The sequence below is a fragment of the Carassius gibelio genome, chromosome B4, assembly GCF_023724105.1.
Source record: "Carassius gibelio isolate Cgi1373 ecotype wild population from Czech Republic chromosome B4, carGib1.2-hapl.c, whole genome shotgun sequence".
Taxonomy (NCBI): domain Eukaryota; kingdom Metazoa; phylum Chordata; class Actinopteri; order Cypriniformes; family Cyprinidae; genus Carassius; species Carassius gibelio.
This window is the reverse complement of record NC_068399.1, coordinates 13,396,589-13,417,589: the sequence shown is the minus strand read 5'-3', so window position 1 is coordinate 13,417,589 and position 21,001 is coordinate 13,396,589. Positions and strand designations below refer to the sequence as shown.

Sequence of the window (21,001 nt, the reverse complement as noted above, 5' to 3'; positions counted from 1 at the left end):
AATGGGTTTTAAATTTTGTTTTCTGTGCTCCGGGACACATGGTATCGGGGTAAGGTTCCGTCACATGCTTGAGGTATTCAGGGGCTCAATGTATGCTTCAGGCTCTGGATAGCTGGCCAATCAGAGCACACCTCGCTTTTCAGATCGATGAGCTTTGTAAAAATGTATGCATTTGGGTCTGGGCATAGAGCTGTCTAATCGTGAAGCTTAGACAAAGCCAAGCTGGTGTCTGCTTGTGGTGGGATGTAAACAGCAGTAACGATGATCAGTGAAAACTCCCGGGGCAGATAGAATGGGTGGCAAATAATGGATAAATATTCCAGATGAGGCAAGCAGGAGCGCAACAGAGTGGAGGTATTCCTGGGGTCACACCATTTCTTGTTAAACATGAAACACTCCATCACCTTTGGATTTACTGGCCTCGGCTGTTTTGTCCATCCGTAAAACAGAGAAGTTATCAGATGGTGTTACAGCAGTGTCCGGGACTGAGGTCGTGAACCATGTACACACAAACAAATGATGTTACAGACTCTTATGTCCGTTGGAAACTTATCCTGGCTCTAAGATCATTCCAGCGCATTTCCGTGGTGTTTCTTGATCCATCCTGAAACAGGTAAGTGAAGCGGTGTCCAATCTCCAAAAGTCGTTCTTTGTCATAAATGATCAGTGCAGACGTTGTGTGTGTTAAAAGATAAAGCAAAAGTACGTAAAAAAGTAAAGCCGAACCCCCGTGAAGTTTTTAGGAGGGACCGTCCTGGTGGTGGTGGGGTGGTTGGAGGGGAAGAAACATCCTGCAGTGATAGAGAAGATGGAGAGAAGAAGCTTTCTTATTGGTGGAGGGAGGAAACATCTTGGTGGTGGTGGTGGGGTGGATGGTGGTGAGTGAAGCATTCAGTATCTTCAAACTCAGACAAGTGTAAGCATGGGTCCTTTATACTTCTATTATTAGAACATGATTGGACAATTGAGAAGGTAATAAGTGACTCTAACAGTTGAGTCTTCCTGGCAGAACTTATGCTAGAGCTTGCATTTCAAACACACCTTTGTAAAAGGTGCAAACAATTCTTAATGTGTCAAATTGGGCTGCACGATTAAGTACATGCGATTGTCATGCGTGTCTCGTCAGTAAAGCTGGTGCTGTGGTTAATACTAAATATTCATCACCTGCTTTCAAATGGAGCGGCACATACTACACAGAGCCGTAGTTCGCTGACAAGCTAAGCAATACTGCATCTTAATCGCAGATGAATCGCATGCGGTAATGAACGTGATATTTTGCCTAGCTTGTCAGCGAACTACGACTCTGTATATTAAGTGCTGCTCCATTTGAAAGCAGGTGATGGACATTTACCAGTACTATTAATCACAGAACCGGCTTTACTGACGAGACACACATGACAATCACATGCGATTAATCGTGCAGCCCTACTGTCAAATAATAAGACTAAGTTTTATGCTTGCACGTCTTGTCTGTCTGAAAAAGAGTCCTGATGCAATCTGAAGGCTTAAGTTGATCTTTGCTGAAGTTGGTTGATGAAAAAGAACCAGTTTGAGGATCTTGAAGTGGAAAGACCACGCTGAAGCCTGGCACAATCTTAGGTTGGGTTCTTGAGGACTCTTAGCTCTGCATCTTGGCCTGTAGTTTCTGCATCTCAAAACTTCTTCTGAATAACTCAGATCTTGTCTTTTTTTTTTTTTACTTTGAGGATGTTCCACCCTTCAAGAGGCAATTAAGCCACTGAGGGAAGATGTATGACCCTTTGTCCTCAGGCATATGTTCTGCATATGGACTTTGATTGGATGTTGATGAAGAAACTACAAAAAGATTCTGGTAACACCAATAGCTTCCATTGGTATCATCATATAATATAAATTAACTATAAAAAATGCAGCTAAAAGATACCAAACATGGCATACCTGTGATCTCTGTCAACAATAGAGTGATCACCTGTTAATAAGTCCAAGGGGGGACGAGGGGTATGTTTCTGAGGGACAATGTGGGACACTGCCCTGCGCGGTGGTGCCCCCACCCCATGGGCAGGCTCACTGATAGCGGTTTACCCATTTCTAGCACATTCCACCTTACATGGTATATTAATAATGCCCTATTCCCCTAATCATGTGTAATTGCTTATGTATGCTCATGACAGAATTGACAGATGCACTTCCACTTACAATTTACTTTAGGCATTTATTTATTTTTCATTACAATTTATCCACTTTAAATGAATTATAATATAAAATTATAGGATTAAAATGAATTGTAGTTGCTCAACACCACAGGAACAGTTAAAAAAAAACAGCTAAAAAAGGTCTAAGCTCACAACTCCAGAGGTTCACGGAACGAGAAGGGGGAGAAAGGATGGTGAAATTGCATGTTAGTAAAGGGAGGCGCATGAATATATATCCTGTTTGAAACAGGACACACGTTCTCTTTTTTAATTGATGATGGCGGTGCCTCGCTTTCTCCATTTTTCGAATCGTAAAGTGTGCATCTAAAAGTTCCTTCCCAGTGTGTCTGGTATGCACGTGCGTGCGCTGTCAGGACAACAATGAAAAAGTTGACGACAACAACCTAGTCAGCAGATCAACTGAGGGGTGGGTGTGGCAACAGTAGCGTGCTGAACTGTCAAGTAATGTTCTTTTGGCTGCCTGGGACTCGAAGATATAGAGTGACCAACTTTTTTTGATCAAGCATTGATTATGCGTGACACAGTCTCAATTTGTGGGACGCATGAATTGGGTTTCAAACGCTCTGCGCGCACGTGCTACGCGGGACGGGTGGTCACCCTAGTCAACAATAGTATGCAATTATAAAATATTCATTTAAAAGAGTTTGAGTCAATACATAAGCAAAACACTATAAGAGGAAATATAATGAAATGGGGAAAACTGGGTACATGCCCCTACATTTCTCAAGTGGCTATATCTAGAGGGAGATAGTTTGAATTAGGATGGACTGGATAGTACAAAGGCACATTTTTCTGTTTAAAAGTGAATTTAGCATGAAAACTCTATATTCCTTTGAGTTGTAAAACAATCTCATCTTGATGTGTGTCTTTGTTACCACGGTAATCACAGGCCTGGTTCTCCCTACCACATGTTTTGCTTGTTGGGGAGGGGTATTGTCAGTGGTGGTTCCAGACAATTTTGATTGGGAGGCAATGGGGGGTCCTGGTCATTTCAAGGAGGGTTTTATGAAAACCAACAAAAAATACAATGGACATGGCTAATAACTGCATATTACTGCATCAAAATACATTTTTGTCTAAAAATAGCAAAAACTATGAATTTATTCAGCATTGTCTTTTTCTTCTGTGTCTGTTGTGTGAGATTTCAAATCACTGAAGTGAGGTGATATCCGGTTCACGAACGAATCATTCAATGTAACCAGATCTTCTTGAACCAGTTCACCAAATCGAACTGAATTGTTTGAAACGGTTCGCCTCTCCAATAAAAATTAATCCACAAGTGACTTAAGCGGCTAACTTTTTTAATGTGGCTGACACTCCCTCTGAACAGGGCCGTACAGAGACCTTTGGAGGGGCAGGTGCTCAAAGTATAAAAGGGGCACATGGAACAAGGCTTTAAATGGCGCGGTTCAAATATCAATACAGCAATATATTGTGATGCATTCCTTGCTGATTCGCGTATCGATATGGATGATTATGTATTGATACAGAAGCATATGTTTTAAATGCAGTTTTGAAAAGATAATAATAGCTCTGGGATTAGAAACTGAAATGTCTTAAATTGTCCCAACCTGATGGCTTTTTCTTCTCTGTTCTACAGAATAATTAAGAACAGCGGTTATAGTAAAAACTATAGAAAACACTTGTGCCTCTACATTTTCCTCTTTCTCACCAGCCTCTGTCTCCTGACTTGCTGTTCCCTGCTTTCTGTCACTTGTGCCTCTACATTTCCCTCTTTTTCTTCTTCTATCTCCATCTCCTCATTTGATCTATTACTTTCCACTCTCTGTCCATCTAGGAACAAGACTCAATTTACTATTTCAGCATTAATCTATTATTTTAACCATCTCTACTACTATTGCACCTAATCAATAAGTCCACCTTAAATATTGATACAAAACATTAAAAAACTGATACACTGGAATATAGTGATTAATATTAATAGTACTGTTGTAGTTGTTATTGTCTAAAATTGAACACCTTTGCAATGTAAACAAATGACAGGCTAAATTTGTTATTCATATCCTTCACACTGCACTTTGATGTCAGGTATATTATGCAGTTTTTATTGACATTGATATTTTTACATTTATTTCCAGAGAGTTTACAGGCTAAAGTGGTCTTGCTGTTGTAAACACTGTTGCTATTGTAGAAAAAATATATATATATTTGCGTCACATTTAAAATATAATTATATTTTAATTCATTTCTGAATTGTTTTTATTTTTATAATGATAATTCAGAGAATGAGAAAATCTGAATAAGCTTTACCAGTGTTGTGATAATTATTTTTAAGGCACTTCACGTGTTAAAAAATAAATTAGTACTGTAATATAATAAAAGTTTAGTCAAATAACATAAAAAAGACCAGACCCCTCGATGCCTGTTAAACTTTTCTCCCTCAAACAGCACGCTAGTGTTGCTTCTACACTGCAGGCTACACACAGCAATATAAACAACATGTCTGCATGTTCTCACATCACATCGTTCTTGTAAAATAATAATAAGTAAATAAACATCAAAATCACTTCGCTGAGAATGAAACACCACTTACCAGCTGCCACGGTGTTGAAAATATCCTCTAGCGATTAAAACATTTGCGTGCGGCATGAGAAATCGTCCCAGTCGGATGAGGTCGTCGTCGTCAGGTGAAAGGTCATCATGTTGGTCATTTTATTTACGACTTAATCATTATTAATAAATTGTACTAATATTATGATTGGGCGTGGGCAGGCATTCACAAAAGGGCACTTAAGGGGCAAAGGAGCAGGTGCTCAAGTGAACCGGTTCTTTCAGTTTTAAATAGTAAAAACGAACAATACATTTTTTAAAATGTATTTATTTAAATGTATTGAATTAAAATGGACTATTTTACCCAGTATTTGTATGTGGTATTATTTAGTCTTATCACGTTACAAAATATATGTAAACAGTAGACATCTTATACGATTTTCTGTTTCCCGTCTCTCGATAAGAGATTTTGGTCACTAAACTGGTGGGTAGCAACACGGTCATTAAAATACACAAATTTAGGCCAAGCAGACTGGAAAATGTCAACACCAACATAAAATGGCTCTGAGTGGTCCCTCGCTGCCATGCAAATGAGCAGAGCAGGTATTTCATACTGCAACAATCTCATTCAGTATGCAATTTCTTCCTACTGAGTGAGACTAGATTGCAGGGACAGTGGTCAAAAAAAGTCAAGTATTCATAATAATACAAATTATATGTATATATATATATATATATATATATATATATATATATATATATATATATATATATATATATATATATATATACTGTATTCCAAATTGCATAGTATAGTATAAGGTTCTTCCAAAGATTTTCGGTCTATTAGCACTTATGTATTTATTTAGTTGGTAGTTTCAGAATGGTTACACAACTTTGACATTTTTTATTTTAAACCACACACACAAAAAAAAGTATATATATATATATATATATATATACATATACACTAGTGGTGGGCATATATTATTTTTTTTTTATCTAGATTAATCTCACTGTGATCTTGAAATTAATCTAGATTAATCTAGATTAAAATGGCTCATTCGAATTCTGCCGAAAGCATTCAGAATATGTGTGTTACCCAAATAAAATTGGCAAACAGTAAGTCTTTGAGAAGGGGTTTATCAAGCTAGGTGGTGCATTAGAAAAGGGGCTCATCTCCTGTTTCCAAAATGCATCACAAAGTGCTTGAAAAAGCTGTAAACTAATTCCACATTGCACAAGGTGCAATCAAGATTACGCCTGTTTCACACCAATGTTTCAGTTTTTTTTCAAGTTTGTAGGTGTCAAGTTACAGAAACCAAATAATTAAATGTAAAATAGCACTGGATAGTCTTCAATGTAAAAATGAAATATACAATCAAACCTACATTTATTCAGACACCTTCAACATTTCTCATATTATTACAGTTTTGCTATAAATATCAAAAATTATACCTGGTGTCTGAATAATTTTTGGTTTGACTGTTAAAACTACAAAGTAATTCAGTCAAGAGCAGTGAGTGATTTTCATTTTCTTGGATTAACATTACTGCAGCCAGTAGCTAAATTAGGCGCGGTCACTTTAAGAGACGAACGCATCCAATTTAACACACATCCCATTTTTTTCCTCAGATGTTTACTTTCACTTAAGAAATAACTGACAGTTTTTTCTAGCATAATTTCCAAGGTGGATATTTTGACATATTTTGTATGTATTTGGCCTCAGGCAGTCGGTTCTATAAAATATCAAGGTGAAAGTCATCATAGCTTGCTTAGTTTGAGAATAGATTAACGGCGATATTTTTTTATTGCCCGATAAGAGTCTTGCGTTATAACGCAGCACGTTAACGCCGATAACGGCCCACCACTAATATACACACACACACACACACATAAATATATATATATATATTCGGTGTGTGTGTGTGTGTGTGTGTGTGTATGTATATATATATATATATATATATATATATATATATAGTTGTGGGAGGAGCAAACGACAGACACAGTGGATGTGGCATTAGGCCTCGTAGAGCTTTTATTAACAGAAAATTAAACCAAAAGAGAGAATAAACGGGGGAGAGTGCCAAAACAGACATATATATATATATATATATATATATATATATATATATATATATATATATATATATATATATATATATATATATAAATTGTTAATTCATTAAATTTATACATAATAATAATAATGATAATTGAAAATTAACTTTAATTAAAAAGATAAAATATTCATTGTGGATTTATTATATATTTAGCGTTAATATAATACATAGATACATTTGAGTGAATCTAAACTGTATATACAGCATATCACTCTTTTGCATCTGACTGACTGACTTGGACTGAAATGGCAACTAGATTTATTTTTAGTCATTCTACCACTTGCTTTGGTAGTCAGCAGAACACATCGGTGTCAAAATGATGACAACACATTGTGGCGGCCCTATCAGTGGCAAGACTGGACCACATGGTCACTGCGCTTCACTGGGAGAGTGATAGAGAAAGAGGAAGAGGAATTAGTCTGGTTTAAAACAGATTCTTCAGGATGGTAACATGAATCTGGTTCTGCTCCAGAGCCAAATCCCAAACTCTCTGAGAGCTCAGCAGAGCATGTAGAGAGATGAAGGCCAGCTGGACTGGGTCAAACTTTCAGGATCCCAATGCAATTTGCTCAGACCTCTCAGCATGACGCCTGTCAACAAGTGTACGCTTTGATTCGATTCATGAAGCAAAGGCTGAAATAATGTCCTTATTAAAGGAATAATTCATCCCAAATTGGAAACCCTGCCATCATCTGCTCACACTCAATGCCATTTTTTCAGTTATTCACTTAAAAACTATCCATTTTTAAGAGCCAGTGAAGTGTGTCTGCAGTAATGGTATTGAGTTTATCACACAAAGATAGCTCATGACTTAAGAATTTCAATACATTAATATAGGCTATGTTTTTGGCGTACTGAAAAGAGCAGCCTGGGCATTCTGCAAAATATCTCCATTTGTGTTCTACAGAACACCTGCACCATATTAGCAGGGAACATACAGTTTTTTGTCAGCATGTTCTCTTGACTCCAGCAACAGGAAGCGGATTACAGTTGACGGGTTTATCGCTCACGGTCACTCAGGAGTTATCGAGGAATCTCGTATACAGCAGGCAAGAGGCTTCCCACCAGATGTTCTTATCAGATGCATGTAAATGTGCTCTCCAGGATCAGACTCCTTCTTCATGTCACCCACCACCTGCATCACTGAGACTGCAGGGCAGAGCAGACACACTGATAATGTAATGTTTGCTGATTAAAGTCTGTTAGCAGTGAAATGAACACCCACCGGTATCTTAGTTTCAATAATACAGCCAATACAGATATTACATTCACTTTTCTATGCAGATTTGTCCATATTGATGTCAAGGCACTTGTAATAGAATACATTAAAGAGGATGTCTAATGCTATATCATGCACTATGACTTATTTAAGTTCTGGATTAGACTGAAGAATTTAATTCTTATAATAAGTGTGACCAAAATCTCAAAAAACGAGTTGGATGAATGACCAGATTAACTCTGTTCTAGTTTTTAATTGTATTTATTTTTTGTTCAAGTATGTCCCTCTATGACGACATAAATGCCGAAATTCCTTGTATGGGCACTTTTGTTAACCAGGGGCTGGTAAATTCCATGGGTCAAAGGGGGCCCCCCCGAGGGGAAGTAAATGTTTTACTCTTGAATTAAATTCATGTTGCTGATTTGTATTTTACTCATTGAGGTACATGCTGATGCAGCATCGACTCGAGCAACATAATCAGCCTCTAATTGGCCTCCTTATGGTCCTCCTTGAACTGACAGCCAATCACACCCAAACATCTGCTGCTAATTTGCATACGTTCAGCTTGAATTGAGAGGATTAGTAATGTTATTGTATGGGCTTATTCACTTAGTTCACTGTTTACGTCTATGTCCAATTTATTTTCTCTTCCAATATTGATCTCGGTCTCTGTGTGTTTGCAGGATTACTTGATGACGCACATGTACGGAAATGCGGCGAGAGACGACTTGTGGAACAAATTTTCTGAGGTGAGATTTTATGCATCTTCTGGGTGTGAGACCTCCATCCATGAGCAGGAATCAGTGCTGGGGTCAGTCAGTGTTGAGCGGCGAGTGAAATTGTGTTTGTTCAACCTACTTTAATTCACCCAGCACATCTCCTGCAGGCAGGTGCTCAGAGATTCACGCACTGCATATGGGTCAGAGGCCATTATATAACTGCACATCATCAAATGCATGCCAATACACCACCTACTTACATCAACCCATAAGGGTTTTATGGAAATGCACATGGGAAAGAGTTTGATATGGAGGCTGGGTTGTGTTTGATATATCGCTATATATCACTATAGTCTTGCTTTTATACGTGAGTTTTCACTTAGAATGAAAAAAAAAATCTGCAGACGCAGGTCAAATATTGATCCAGAAATCAACCTGCTACATGCAAATGTTCACAGATACTTATATAGAAAGCTTGCTGCTGCTGACTCTGGTGATTTTAATTAAATTATACATTAGTTGACTCTTATCAGCCCCGATTAGTGAATTGTCACATAATTGCTGACAAGCCTGATGAGTCTCTCAGATTATACATGAGCATGTGCCCTTTAGCTCAGGTGTAACCAAGAATAAATCCAAGAAAAATCTTCTGCTAAAGGAAAGTTGACCTATTTAGATGCTTCACTCAGGCCTCAAAAATACAGTTCTGATTAGGTTTGGCATGAGTGCACCCCTCCTGACAGACACACTTTTTTCCCCAGTGATCTGCTGATTCAGTCTCTGTCTTTTGTAGTAACATAGAAGGTTTAGCAGCTGTGTTCATTTCCCATAATTCCTTCAGTTTAGTTACTGAAACAACAAACGCTGCAATGGTAATGTAAAAAAGTTCCCTATTTAAATAATAAAATCCTGTTTAAATTCTATGAAACAATTCAAATTAATTTTTAATTGAATTTCATATATTTTTATATATATATATATATATATATATAAAGGATTATTAGGAACACCATACTAATAATGTGTTTGGCCCCCTTTTGCCTTCAGAATTGCCTTAATTCTACGCGGTATTGATTCAACAAGGTGCTGAAAGCATTCTTTAGAAATGTTGGCCCATATTGATGGGATAGTGTCTTGCAGTTGATGGAGATTTGTGGGATGCACATCCAGGGCACGAAGCTACCGTTCCACCACATCCCAAAGATGCTCTATTGGGTTGAGATCTGGTGACTGTGGGAGTCATTTTAATACAGTGAACTCATTGTCATTTTCAAGAAACCAATTTGAAATGTTTCGAGCTTTGTGACATGGTGCATTATCCTGCTGGAAGTAGGCATCAGAGGAACATGGTGGTCATAAAGAGATGGACATGGTCAGAAACAATGCTCAGGTAGGCCGTGGCATTTAAACAATGCCCAATTGGCACTTAGGGGCCTAACGTGTGCCAAGAAAACATCCCCCACACCATTACACCACCACCACCAGCCTGCACAGTGGTAACAAGGCATGATGGATCCATGTTCTCATTCGGTTTACGCCAAATACTGACTTGCTTGTGCAAATTGTGTCTTCTTTTTCCTATTTGTAGTGGAGATGAGTGGTACCTGGTGGGGTCTTCTGCTGTTGAAGTCCACCTCAAGGTTGTGCGTGTTGTGGCTTCACAAATGCTTTGCTGCATACCTCGGTTGTAACGAGTGGTTATTTCAGTCAAAGTTGCTCTAGCTTGAATCAGTCAGCCCATTCTTCTCTGACCTCTAGCATCAACAAGGCATTTTTGCCCACAGGACTGCCGCATACTGGATGTTTTTCACTTTTCACACCATTCTTTTTAAACCCTAGAATTGGTTGTGCGTGAAAATCCCAGTAACTGAGCAGACAGCGAAATACTCAGACCGGCCCGTCTGGCACCAATATCCATGCCATGCTCAAAATAGCTTTAATCACCTTTCTTCTCCATTCTGACATTCAGTTTGGAGTTCAGAAGATTGTCTTGAACAGGACCACACCTCTAAATACATTGAAGCAACTGCCATGTGATTGGTTGATTAGACAATTGCATTAATGAGAAATTGAACAGGTGTTCCTAATAATCCTTTAGGTGAGTGTGTGTGTGTATATATATATAACATTGTCTTTTGTTGCTTTATATGCCATTTTCTGTGCATTAACAAAATAACTTAATAGATGGAGGTATCAAGTAACGATATTCCACATATAAGCTACGAAATGCAACATAATGCATAACTGGTCAGATAACAATATTAACAGGCTGTATGCATGGTGCAATATGCTGGCTCACCTGTGCATTGCAGTTATGAATAATACAGACTTATTTTAAAACCATAGCTATATAATTTATATATAAAAGTTAAGACACTAAAAGTGGGAGCGAAGTAAACTATCGTAGCCAACAGCTATAATCACAGTGATGTTAAGCACTGGGTTCAAGTCATCTTCTCAAAGCACAGAGATGTGCTTTTAAAACCAGAGGACTTTCAGCAAGTCCCCTCTCGCTCATCTCACAAAGTGTCATGACTTTAATGAGATTACTTTCCAGTGTAATCTTAAAGTTATTAAAGTTTGTAATGGAACAGCAGGACATTTAGCAGCTATCAGCATCGTATGAAGGGTTTTGTCATTCACATCGCTCTCCCAAATGCCGGCTGGTGGGAACCGCTTCTTCAAAAAAGAAAGGATTTAAAGGTGAATTTTTGTGAAAGGGCCAGACCTGGACCTCCGTCTCCTCTCAGTGGCCGTGTTTGTCAGGCACTGACGAATTTAGCTACATTAAGAGTCCATGACAGCCCATCATCTAATGAATACTGATATCCGCTGTGTTCATTAGCTATTCATGAAATCCAATTTGCTGCAATAATCTGGCAGTGCTTAGCACACACAAAGCCCTTTGTCAAACTCAAGACCCATCGCCAGACCGGCCTTCACTTCCTTTAATTATATCCGCCAGGGCAAAGGTACAGTAGCTTGCTGAAAGCTGTCCTATAGAAAATGATTCATAATGTAGGAACATCAGCTGCCGTCATCAGCCTCTGCAGAGCCTCTTCTGTATTCACACGGTAAACAAACCATGAGTCATTGACAGCTGTGAAAAGTCAGCTGGTCTCATTCTGTGTTTTTCATAATAGACGAGTCATCTCATGCCATCTTGGTTAGTCTCAGATTTTAATACTCATAATGGTCAGAGTCATCTGTTACAAGCAAGAGTTTCCCAGTTACACTGGAGAAGGGAAGTTACACATGCTCGACTGATCTAGTCAGGTTAATGTTTGCAGAATGCAAGAGAGCCTGACAGAGCACTTTTGTTTCTTTCACCACATTCCTCTTCCAATCCCACGGGTCTCCACAACACTCTGACTATGTGCTGCTGCAGAAACATTGTAAATCTCCACCAGTTTACAACCAGTTTTTAAAGAAACTACTGATTGTTCCCAGTATACACAAAATGCTGCACCTCTTTAAAATGTGGTGAAATTAAATGATGGAAAATATTTGTGAAGCCAATGACTCCCTGTTTACAGACAGCTACATTAAGACTGAAATGATAGATTTTTTTCTTAAATTATATTTTGAATACTTTCTAAATGTGTTTCCAATGTTTTTTTTTCAGTCACATACATTTTATTTTTTAAATGGATACTGCATTGAAAAGTAGATGGAACTCCATTAAACATTAAAATATAAACATAGAGAAAAATTCTGAAAACAATTCATACAGGAAACTGCCAGTTGTCCACAGTGCTGAGCCATTTATATTGCATTTTCAAAGAATAAGGAGGAACTGTGTAGGCAGTATATTTCCTTCAGGGACAAATCTCAGTCACATTACGAGCTTTCCTCATTAATGAGCCGTGAGATCCAATTTTATGTTTTACTTCTTTAAAGTAGGAGTGCAGCTTTCTCTGAAGAAATCAGACTCATAAATCTAATTCTGCTCTTTTACAAGCGTTGCTCTTGTATAGAGAGATTAGATAACTGGAAATTGCCTTGTGATGTTTCTGCATATGCGGTTTAAGAGAACGGTGAAGTTTAATCACCTTTCTATTCACTAAGAGTTTTTAATTAAAAGACCTGAATGGGTTGTTATTTCACCCAAGGCTCATTGAAAAAACTAACCTCTACCTACATTTTTTTTAAATTTCACAAATGTACCTATACATAAAACTGACTGTAGATTTAAATTGAACTGAACACTAGTGGTTTTTATTCCTTTTCACAAAAAAACAAAACAAAAAAAAATTTTTGATTAGGGGCGGGTTATCTGATAACAAAGACTTGCTCAATACTATGTAATGACCTTAAAACACATTTACCAGAGTGCATGATCTGTAAGCTAATACACTTTCACATTTGTATCACATAACCAGCTCCATATGTGTCACTTTTCTTGTATTGTAAACTTGCTCGGTAACTTACCTGGTACAGTGCTGCAGTCTTGTGAAACACAAATACAAATACTCTTATTAAAAACTTGTAGAAGCAAGCTAAAATCACATGGTTGCTTTGGCAAATCTGTGTTTATGTAACGTTTGCTTTTGCCACACTATCACTTAGGTTTAGCATCAGGTTTAGTTTAAAGGGGTGGGTGGAATGCTCGTTTTCACTCAATATCCTATTAATCTTGAGTACCTATAGAGTAGTACTGCATCCTTCATAACTCCAAAAAGTCTTTAGTTTTATTATATCCATAAGAGAAAGATAGTCTGTACCGATTTTTCCCGGAAAAACACGACCGACAGAAGGGGTGACATGTGGGCGGAGCTAAAAAATCACAAGCGCCAGTAGGCTTTTGCATTGAGAGCGTTTGGAAGCTGTGACATTATCGTGAGGACAAAACCATCATCCAAAACAAACCATGGCTAACAGTCAGATTCAGCCGTTTATTTATTTACGTCAAACTGTTTGTTTGTAAAACAAGCATCTTTGAAATGCAGGGAACAAACAAAAACACTTGCACAACTCTGTTGATGCTCTGTAAAAATAAACTCCGTCCACTGGTCCCTTAATGCTGTTTTTGTCTTTGGTAATCCGTGCAGGGTTGTCTTGCCCTGGCAACCAAAAACACACTTCTTTTGTGACATTTCGCGATGCTCTCGCTCTGATCAGTGTGCTCAGCCTCTCATTGCTCTGCTATACGGGAGCGCGCGCTCTTCCGGTAGACGTGCCCTTAGGATCCATATAAGGAAATTCCGCTCCATCTAACGTCACACAGAGCCATACTCGAAAAAAAACTTTCCGAAACTTGTGGCAAACCGGAAGGAGTATTTTTGGAACAGAAATACTCCTTCAAACGTACAACTTAATTTTTTAAACTTTGTCCATGTTTAGCATGGGAATCCAACTCTTTAACAGTGTAAAAAACTCAGTATGCATGAAATAGCATTTCACCCCCCCTTTAAGTAGTACAGTACTCAAATGTTTACACCTCTGACCATAACCTACATAACTAATATAAGGCAACAAAACTCAATACTCTTGCACTTTCAGACACTATCTATATGCTTGGCACCTTTTACTTTTCCAATCTGTATATGTTTGATGTATTCTGATGTGTATATATATTGTGTCACAGGCCATGCAGCGGGAGGGAAAGGACATCAACATCACGCAGGTCATGGACCGCTGGACGCTGCAGATGGGTTACCCTGTCGTCACCATCAGCAAGAATGACAGTCTTGACAACAGTGTCACCATCTCTCAAGAGCACTTTGTCTATGACACCGACGCCAAGATCCAGAATCCTGAGCTGTTCAACAAAAGGTAGACTGCCATATGTCCGTCGTGACAGGTTGTTACTTGAAAATGAAACACCATCAGTCAACTGACCCATAGACATTGATTCTCCATGAGCTCATACATCGTTGTAGAAAATGCATGATAATATTTGGAGCAGAGGCCTGTACGTTTGCCAAACACTGCAATGCTGAATAACGTAAAAAGCCCACAGACTGTGATTCTCCTCCCAGAATTTACTGAAAGTTTCCTGTGATTAGATCAAGCTCAAACAGAGAAAATATCTTAGAAGTTCTGCAGTTGACAAGAAAAATAAACTATTTTGATTACAAATTAGATTAAATATTAAGTTATTTTGGAAGAAATACAGAATAATAGACCATCTGGAGATTATAAGCACAGCAAGACAGCTAAAGACTAGCCTAGCGCCCAACAACAGCATGAAGACCCAAAGAATTTCCTCGCTTATCCGAGGGATGTGAACAGTTTATTTCTTAGCATACCTTTAGATATCTGCCTTTATTGCTCCTGATAAGAAAAACCAATTTAACCACCATACAATAGTTTTGTTGGTTTTCACCAGCCATTCAGCAAGGCTGGCTCAAGATGTTTTTTAGCAGGACCGTAAGGAATAACACAATTCCATTTCCATGAATCATTTCACAACACACAGAAGCTATCAAGCTGCTATTAACTGAGCATTTCATTTATTATTAGCGACCCATGCTAACCCGTCACCGCCACATGCTGTTTTGGCACCCGTCTGCATTGTCATGGAAAACTGCGTGTGTCACTGGCAGATAGATTAGTTTAATTCTTCGTTAGAGTGAGATGAATAATTCAATACTGCCTCTGATCCGTTTTAGAAATCCTCCTTTTGTTTTGGATCAGGCGCTGTTAGCAGCCCAAGAATCGAGTCAAGAATTGAATTTTAATGCTGTACTGTCAGTTTGAGTGTGTTGTTAGGCAGTATTGCCATTTAGAAAGTGACACAGTTTCTTAATTTGAGAACAATATAAGCGCCAAACACCTGCAATTTGAGAATGAGCTCCTGAGCTCGTAGCATGTAATCTATTTTTTGGACTAAAGGTGGTTAAAATGCAATCTATTGCATAGAAATAGGAGAGAATAATACAACTAGTGAGGCTTAAGCATCATTTCTGTCATCATGAAATCATCTGATTTATCATTTGCAAATAATCAAAGACTCCTTGCTTTTACGCGGCTAGGCTAACTCTCCACATCAAGCCATCTGGTGTAATACATATGAAACATACAGGTAGAAATCTGTATGCTCACTTCTTTCCGGAGTTCATTTGTTCAGAGCAGACAAATCCACCTTCCTTTGAACGTCTCCTCCTACATGAGCGTGTTTTCTGTGTGTGGAGGTCTTCTGCAGAGGCGTTCAGAAGCAGAACTGCTCCGAGGAATCAATAGCAAAAGCTCTTTCTTGCTTTGCCCCTCATGCGGGGTTTCAGCTGAGTACCAGACAACCTGCCAGAATGCAGGGGGATTCGGCACCTTTGTAAATGCAGTGTAATACCTCACTTGAGGTTTTAAGCCAGCCTAGCAAAATCTGCTGACAGAAACATTGGCAGCAACAAAAGGAAAACAGAGAAGGTCAGTTTCCTGTATTTCACGCCCCTTCAGTGTGTTTCATGTCCACTGCCATCTCATTAAAGTTCAAAGAGGGTCCACAGTCTGACTGAGGTCAAAACTCCAGAGAAAACCACAGAAAATGACATTTATTTCACTCTGTTTTACTCAAAAACCATGCTGGCTTTTTGCTGCACTTTGATATTCTGTCAAAGCAGCTTCATAATCCAGCTACACTTGATAGGAAATGCAAATTAATCTCCTCTCTCAAATGTGCATTAAAGAAATCTTTTTGGGTAAAATACAGCTTCAGCTGTACTGATATCATCTTTGGTCTGTTTTTTTTTATTACTACAGTAATTCATTTTGACATCCTTTAGTTTGTAAAAAAAACTAAAACATGTTATGCTATTACTATACAATTGGAGCCTAGCATGCTATCATTCTAAAAACTACAACTACATTGTATTACATGTTAAACGTTTAAAAACAAAAGGTGCTGTAGAGATCTTGTCAGTTATATTTAATGCTAAATATTTGTTTGAATTGTCACATAGCTCACAGCTACAGCTAAGCAGATCATTAATCAGCTTGTTAGCATATTAGCAGTTAGCCTATACAACATATATACAGGTATATATATATATAAAAAAAACGTATAAAAACAGTTATTCAGGGCCACAGTTTTCGTCCTCATTATAAAACCTCAGTATTAAGTTATAAGGTAGAACGTGGGTGTAAGTTTATGTTTAAAATAGTGACAATGTACTTCAACACACCTCACCTAATCAAAGGACCTTTTGGCGCACCTAAGATAGTTTTCAGATCTTCTGCTTATTTTCAGTCTGAAGTTGAACTGTTCCTTCATTAACACCTTCGCACTCGTGTATTACCTGACTACTTGCATTTTCACAGCACAGGTTTTATGATGAGGTGATGTTGTAGAGAATATAAACAACTTATTAGCACTTGAAGGCACAAAATAATTTTCGTATTGCGGGATGCTTGACTGTAATGGGGACGTGAAGTTACACTTGTGAATTAATTTGCAGGTGGATCTGTGACTTAAGGTGGGCGTACACATTGCGATTTTTGTTGTCGTACAAGTTCACATGCAATAATTTTTTTTTTCAATCCTGTGGAAATCGTGTATGCTCGTATGGTCGCGGCTCGTATAATGTGAAAGGAATTACGAGCCGATGTGCACGACAGTGCACAGTGCGGTTGAACTAGCCGATTTGTTGATCTATCTGAAGTTGACCAGAAAACTAAGAAAGTAGGAAACAACGTTACTATATGCACAAACTTGCATAACATGCTATGGCTTTGGTTGTATACTTTCCCATATCTTCCACGATCACATCAAAGCATGCGCACACAGATACACTTACCTCATGCTGTTTATTAAGGAAAGAAAGTCCTTTCTGTGCTCTTCAGCCAAACTCTTTTGCCATGCACTTCTTTTTCTTTTCTTTTTTATTCTTTTGCAAGAATTGCTGCCACGAAAAAAGCTATCTCTTCCTCGGACTCCATGTTTTTGGCAAAACTTCATGAGATTGCTTCGGAAATCGAATGTCGTATATCACATATCGTTCGTAGAGTTTTCAGATAAACTCACTCGTGACGTGTGCGGGGATATACAATCTTCTGACCATCAGGATTCGCAACGTGTACGCCCGCCTTTATAGAGTCTTATTTTGCAGGTATGTGTAGGTCTGCTTGAGGCTGGCGTGTAACTGTGTCAAACTAACTTCTGACTGGATTTTCAATGTCACGTGGTGATGATCAGATACCCACAATAAAAGGATATCATAGCAATTCTGGCAATACAAATTTAACATAGTAGTGTTACAGTGTTAAGACAATTTCCTTACTCTAGTAAGATGCTTCAGTGATCCTTGAGGATAAATTTGACATCACTGCAATAATACAGAGCACACAAAATAGACATATACACAGTACTATATATACACTCACTGTATAGTTAATCATTTTAGAGTTGGAAACGTTATGCAGTGTGCTAATGTATTCAGTTGACATCAGTGGAATGTGTCTAGACAGTGAATAGTGCAAACACACACCTCTGAAATGCAATGAAACATTCATCAGTTTGAACACCACTGTGCACATGAATAAAGTAGAAAATCTTTAGATCTAGACTGTCTTTCGTTGGAGGGATAAATAGACAGCAGCAATGTTTAAAATAATATAAATAATACAAAATATTTCAGATTGCTTTAAGATATGTTAGCACTTTTGCTACAAATGCAATAAGCGATTAAATTAGATCCCATTTTTTACCTATATTCAAGTCTGATCACTTGTGATTGGATCGCTTTAATAATATGAGGTGTAAATGGGTCAGTTCAAGTAAATTCCCAAGTAATTATTAGACTTTACCACCTCCACGTTTTACAACTGAATGAATCCCTGGTGTTTCAGAAATCCACCACCATCTCTTTGTTTAGCTGCATGTTGCTCTCTGCAGGTTCAATATATTTCCTCAATATCCAACAAATCCCAGTCTTTCTTCTATAACTCATCCAGCAGAGCATCTTCATCTTCTTCTGTCCAGTTCTTCATGGTCTCAGTGGTTTCAAAACATTGCTGGATGAATTAAAGCAAGTATAGACATTGAAAAATGAACACAAGAAGCTCAAGCTCAACAAAAAACCCAGCATCTGTGAATCCATGGAAGGTTTCAAAAGAAGACACTTGTGTTTTTTCCTCTCTTCTGTGCAGCTGGGGTTGGATAAAAGTGTTTTGAGGATCTATCGCACATGTTGAGCCACAAAAGCCACCAGTGGCTCATTACAGACTGCAAAAGCCAGCCGTCCCTAAAGAGAGCCTGAGATATTATCACGCCCACACTAAGAGACAGTGAGACTGAGACCTCACAACCAATGAAGAAGAGAGAGAGAGGATGCTGGTTAATCACAGTGAATTTTAAATGTAGACACCTCGTAGCTGTTACTCTTTTGCAGTGGTGATAAAATGTTGAAGACGTAGGAATTGCAAATATATATATATTTATACATTTTTTGCTTTTATTCATATATTCTTGTCCATTAAGTGCATCTGAACCCTTAGCTAACCAACATTGCTTCTTTTCATAAAAATAATAAGATGATTGTACCCATCGTCTACAGAGACTGAAATCTTGATTCGTGTTTTAGCTAAAGCTCTGGGCCATAACTCAAAGCTCCTGAGGGATGTAAATAATGATGACGATAACAGACGCTTCCATAAATGAACATAAACATCAGCCACCAAATTACCAGCCTGTGGAGAACTTTAATTTTCTTTTGCTATCTTCTCTTGTTCAATCCCACTGATGAACAGAGCTTTATGTAAATGTACCAGTGTGTGGTTTCATCTGAACACAAGCAGATGCTTCTATTATCACTGAAATTCATAAGTATTGCTATCAGCGCTCGTCTAGCACAGAATCTGTCTCTATAGTGCCCTTACAAACATACACGTTTAAATACTGTTTCCCAGCAGGATCATATTGTTTAATCTTATGCATAATGTCTTCCTGCCTGTGCTATAGTTTGATATACTGTAAACTTTCAGTCTGCTGTTTACAGCTGTTTCTGCTGAAATTAAAAGTTGCCATCATTGTTCTATTGTCTAGTTTCAGTCACACAGAATCCTCATTTAGGCTTATTCAGACATAATTAAGAACATTAAATAATGCAGGTCATCTTATGAATGATTTGAGGTGAGTCACCAGCAGCCTGAAAGGATTTTGTCCATTCCTGTCAGTTTTCCAACTGACACAAATCCTTAATGATCCAACCTATTCTCCACAGTCGAGACTGATGTCACCAAATAATCCAGGCTGCTCTTTTCATTTTAGATGACTAAAGTTTGACATTTTATGAAGAAAATGCGGTGCGTGCCTGTGTAAAGTTCACTGCTAAGATGCTAGTCTGCTGTGATGGTTGACAGGGTGCTCCTATGTGTTTGCTAAGATGTTCTGGGTAATTTTGTTAGCATGTTGCCTCAAGATAAAACATTGCTTATCACAACATCTTGTTTCAGCTAATGAAGAAAGCTTAGTTTAGCAGTTAGCAGTGTGCTAATCAATGTTGCTAACTGAAGGCATGTGGTGGTAAGCCAAGAGAGTAAGCTAAACTGTTCACTTGCTAAGACAAACTGAAATCAAAGAAAGATGTATTGTTTTAAGCATTTTAACTTTAATATGATGTGATATGTCATTTTAAAGACATTCATTAACATATTTTCATGATTAAGAATGAAAACACCATTATGTGTTATTCTATTATTTCTTATCAGGCACTGAAGAGCGTAAAATGGGACTAATGGCACACCTTAAGGGAAATGTGCTTTTCACTGCTGCCATAGTGATCGATTGCAGCTTTTTATTTAACGATATATTTCATGGGAAAAGATATCATAAAATAGTTTGTTTTGTTTGGGCTAAAATGCTCACCAGCATGGGACAAAAGGCCCCCAGTATTACTGATACAAAAACTCTAACTAAAGTAATAACAAAGTTAATACTTGTTTATAACAATCACTTCAACAAATATGGCTCCATATTATATTTTGATACATTAAATACTCCAGTTTACTTTTATTCATTAAATACATTGTTATGTATTTATATACATACATATTCTTCCCCTGGTGCACCTTTACCCCTGTCGTTCTCTACTTATAAAAACTTTTCTCAGTCAATAAAATAGCTTTGTTGAGGAAGGGGGAGCATTGTTAAAGTAAATTTAAAATATGATGTTTGGAGCATGTTCAAATGATTCTGTCTTGCATTAGATCTGGTAATGTTACAGTATTTATTGCTGTTGGTCGGCTCTGCTGTGTTGTTGTGGTCTGGGGTAATTTACGCTGGCAGAGAGCAGACCA

The 21,001-nt window shown here is 37.9% G+C and overlaps 1 protein-coding gene across 1 annotated transcript in view; it reads left to right on the top strand.

Annotated features, from left to right (window-relative positions):
• LOC127956968 (thyrotropin-releasing hormone-degrading ectoenzyme) overlaps nt 1-21,001 on the top strand; it is a 128,844-nt gene that overhangs the window by 74,044 nt on the left and 33,799 nt on the right. Inside the window, exons 8-9 of the mRNA XM_052555299.1 lie at nt 8,732-8,797; nt 14,355-14,542. Coding sequence (XP_052411259.1) covers nt 8,732-8,797; nt 14,355-14,542 — 254 coding nt within the window. The remainder of the gene's footprint in view (nt 1-8,731; nt 8,798-14,354; nt 14,543-21,001) is intronic.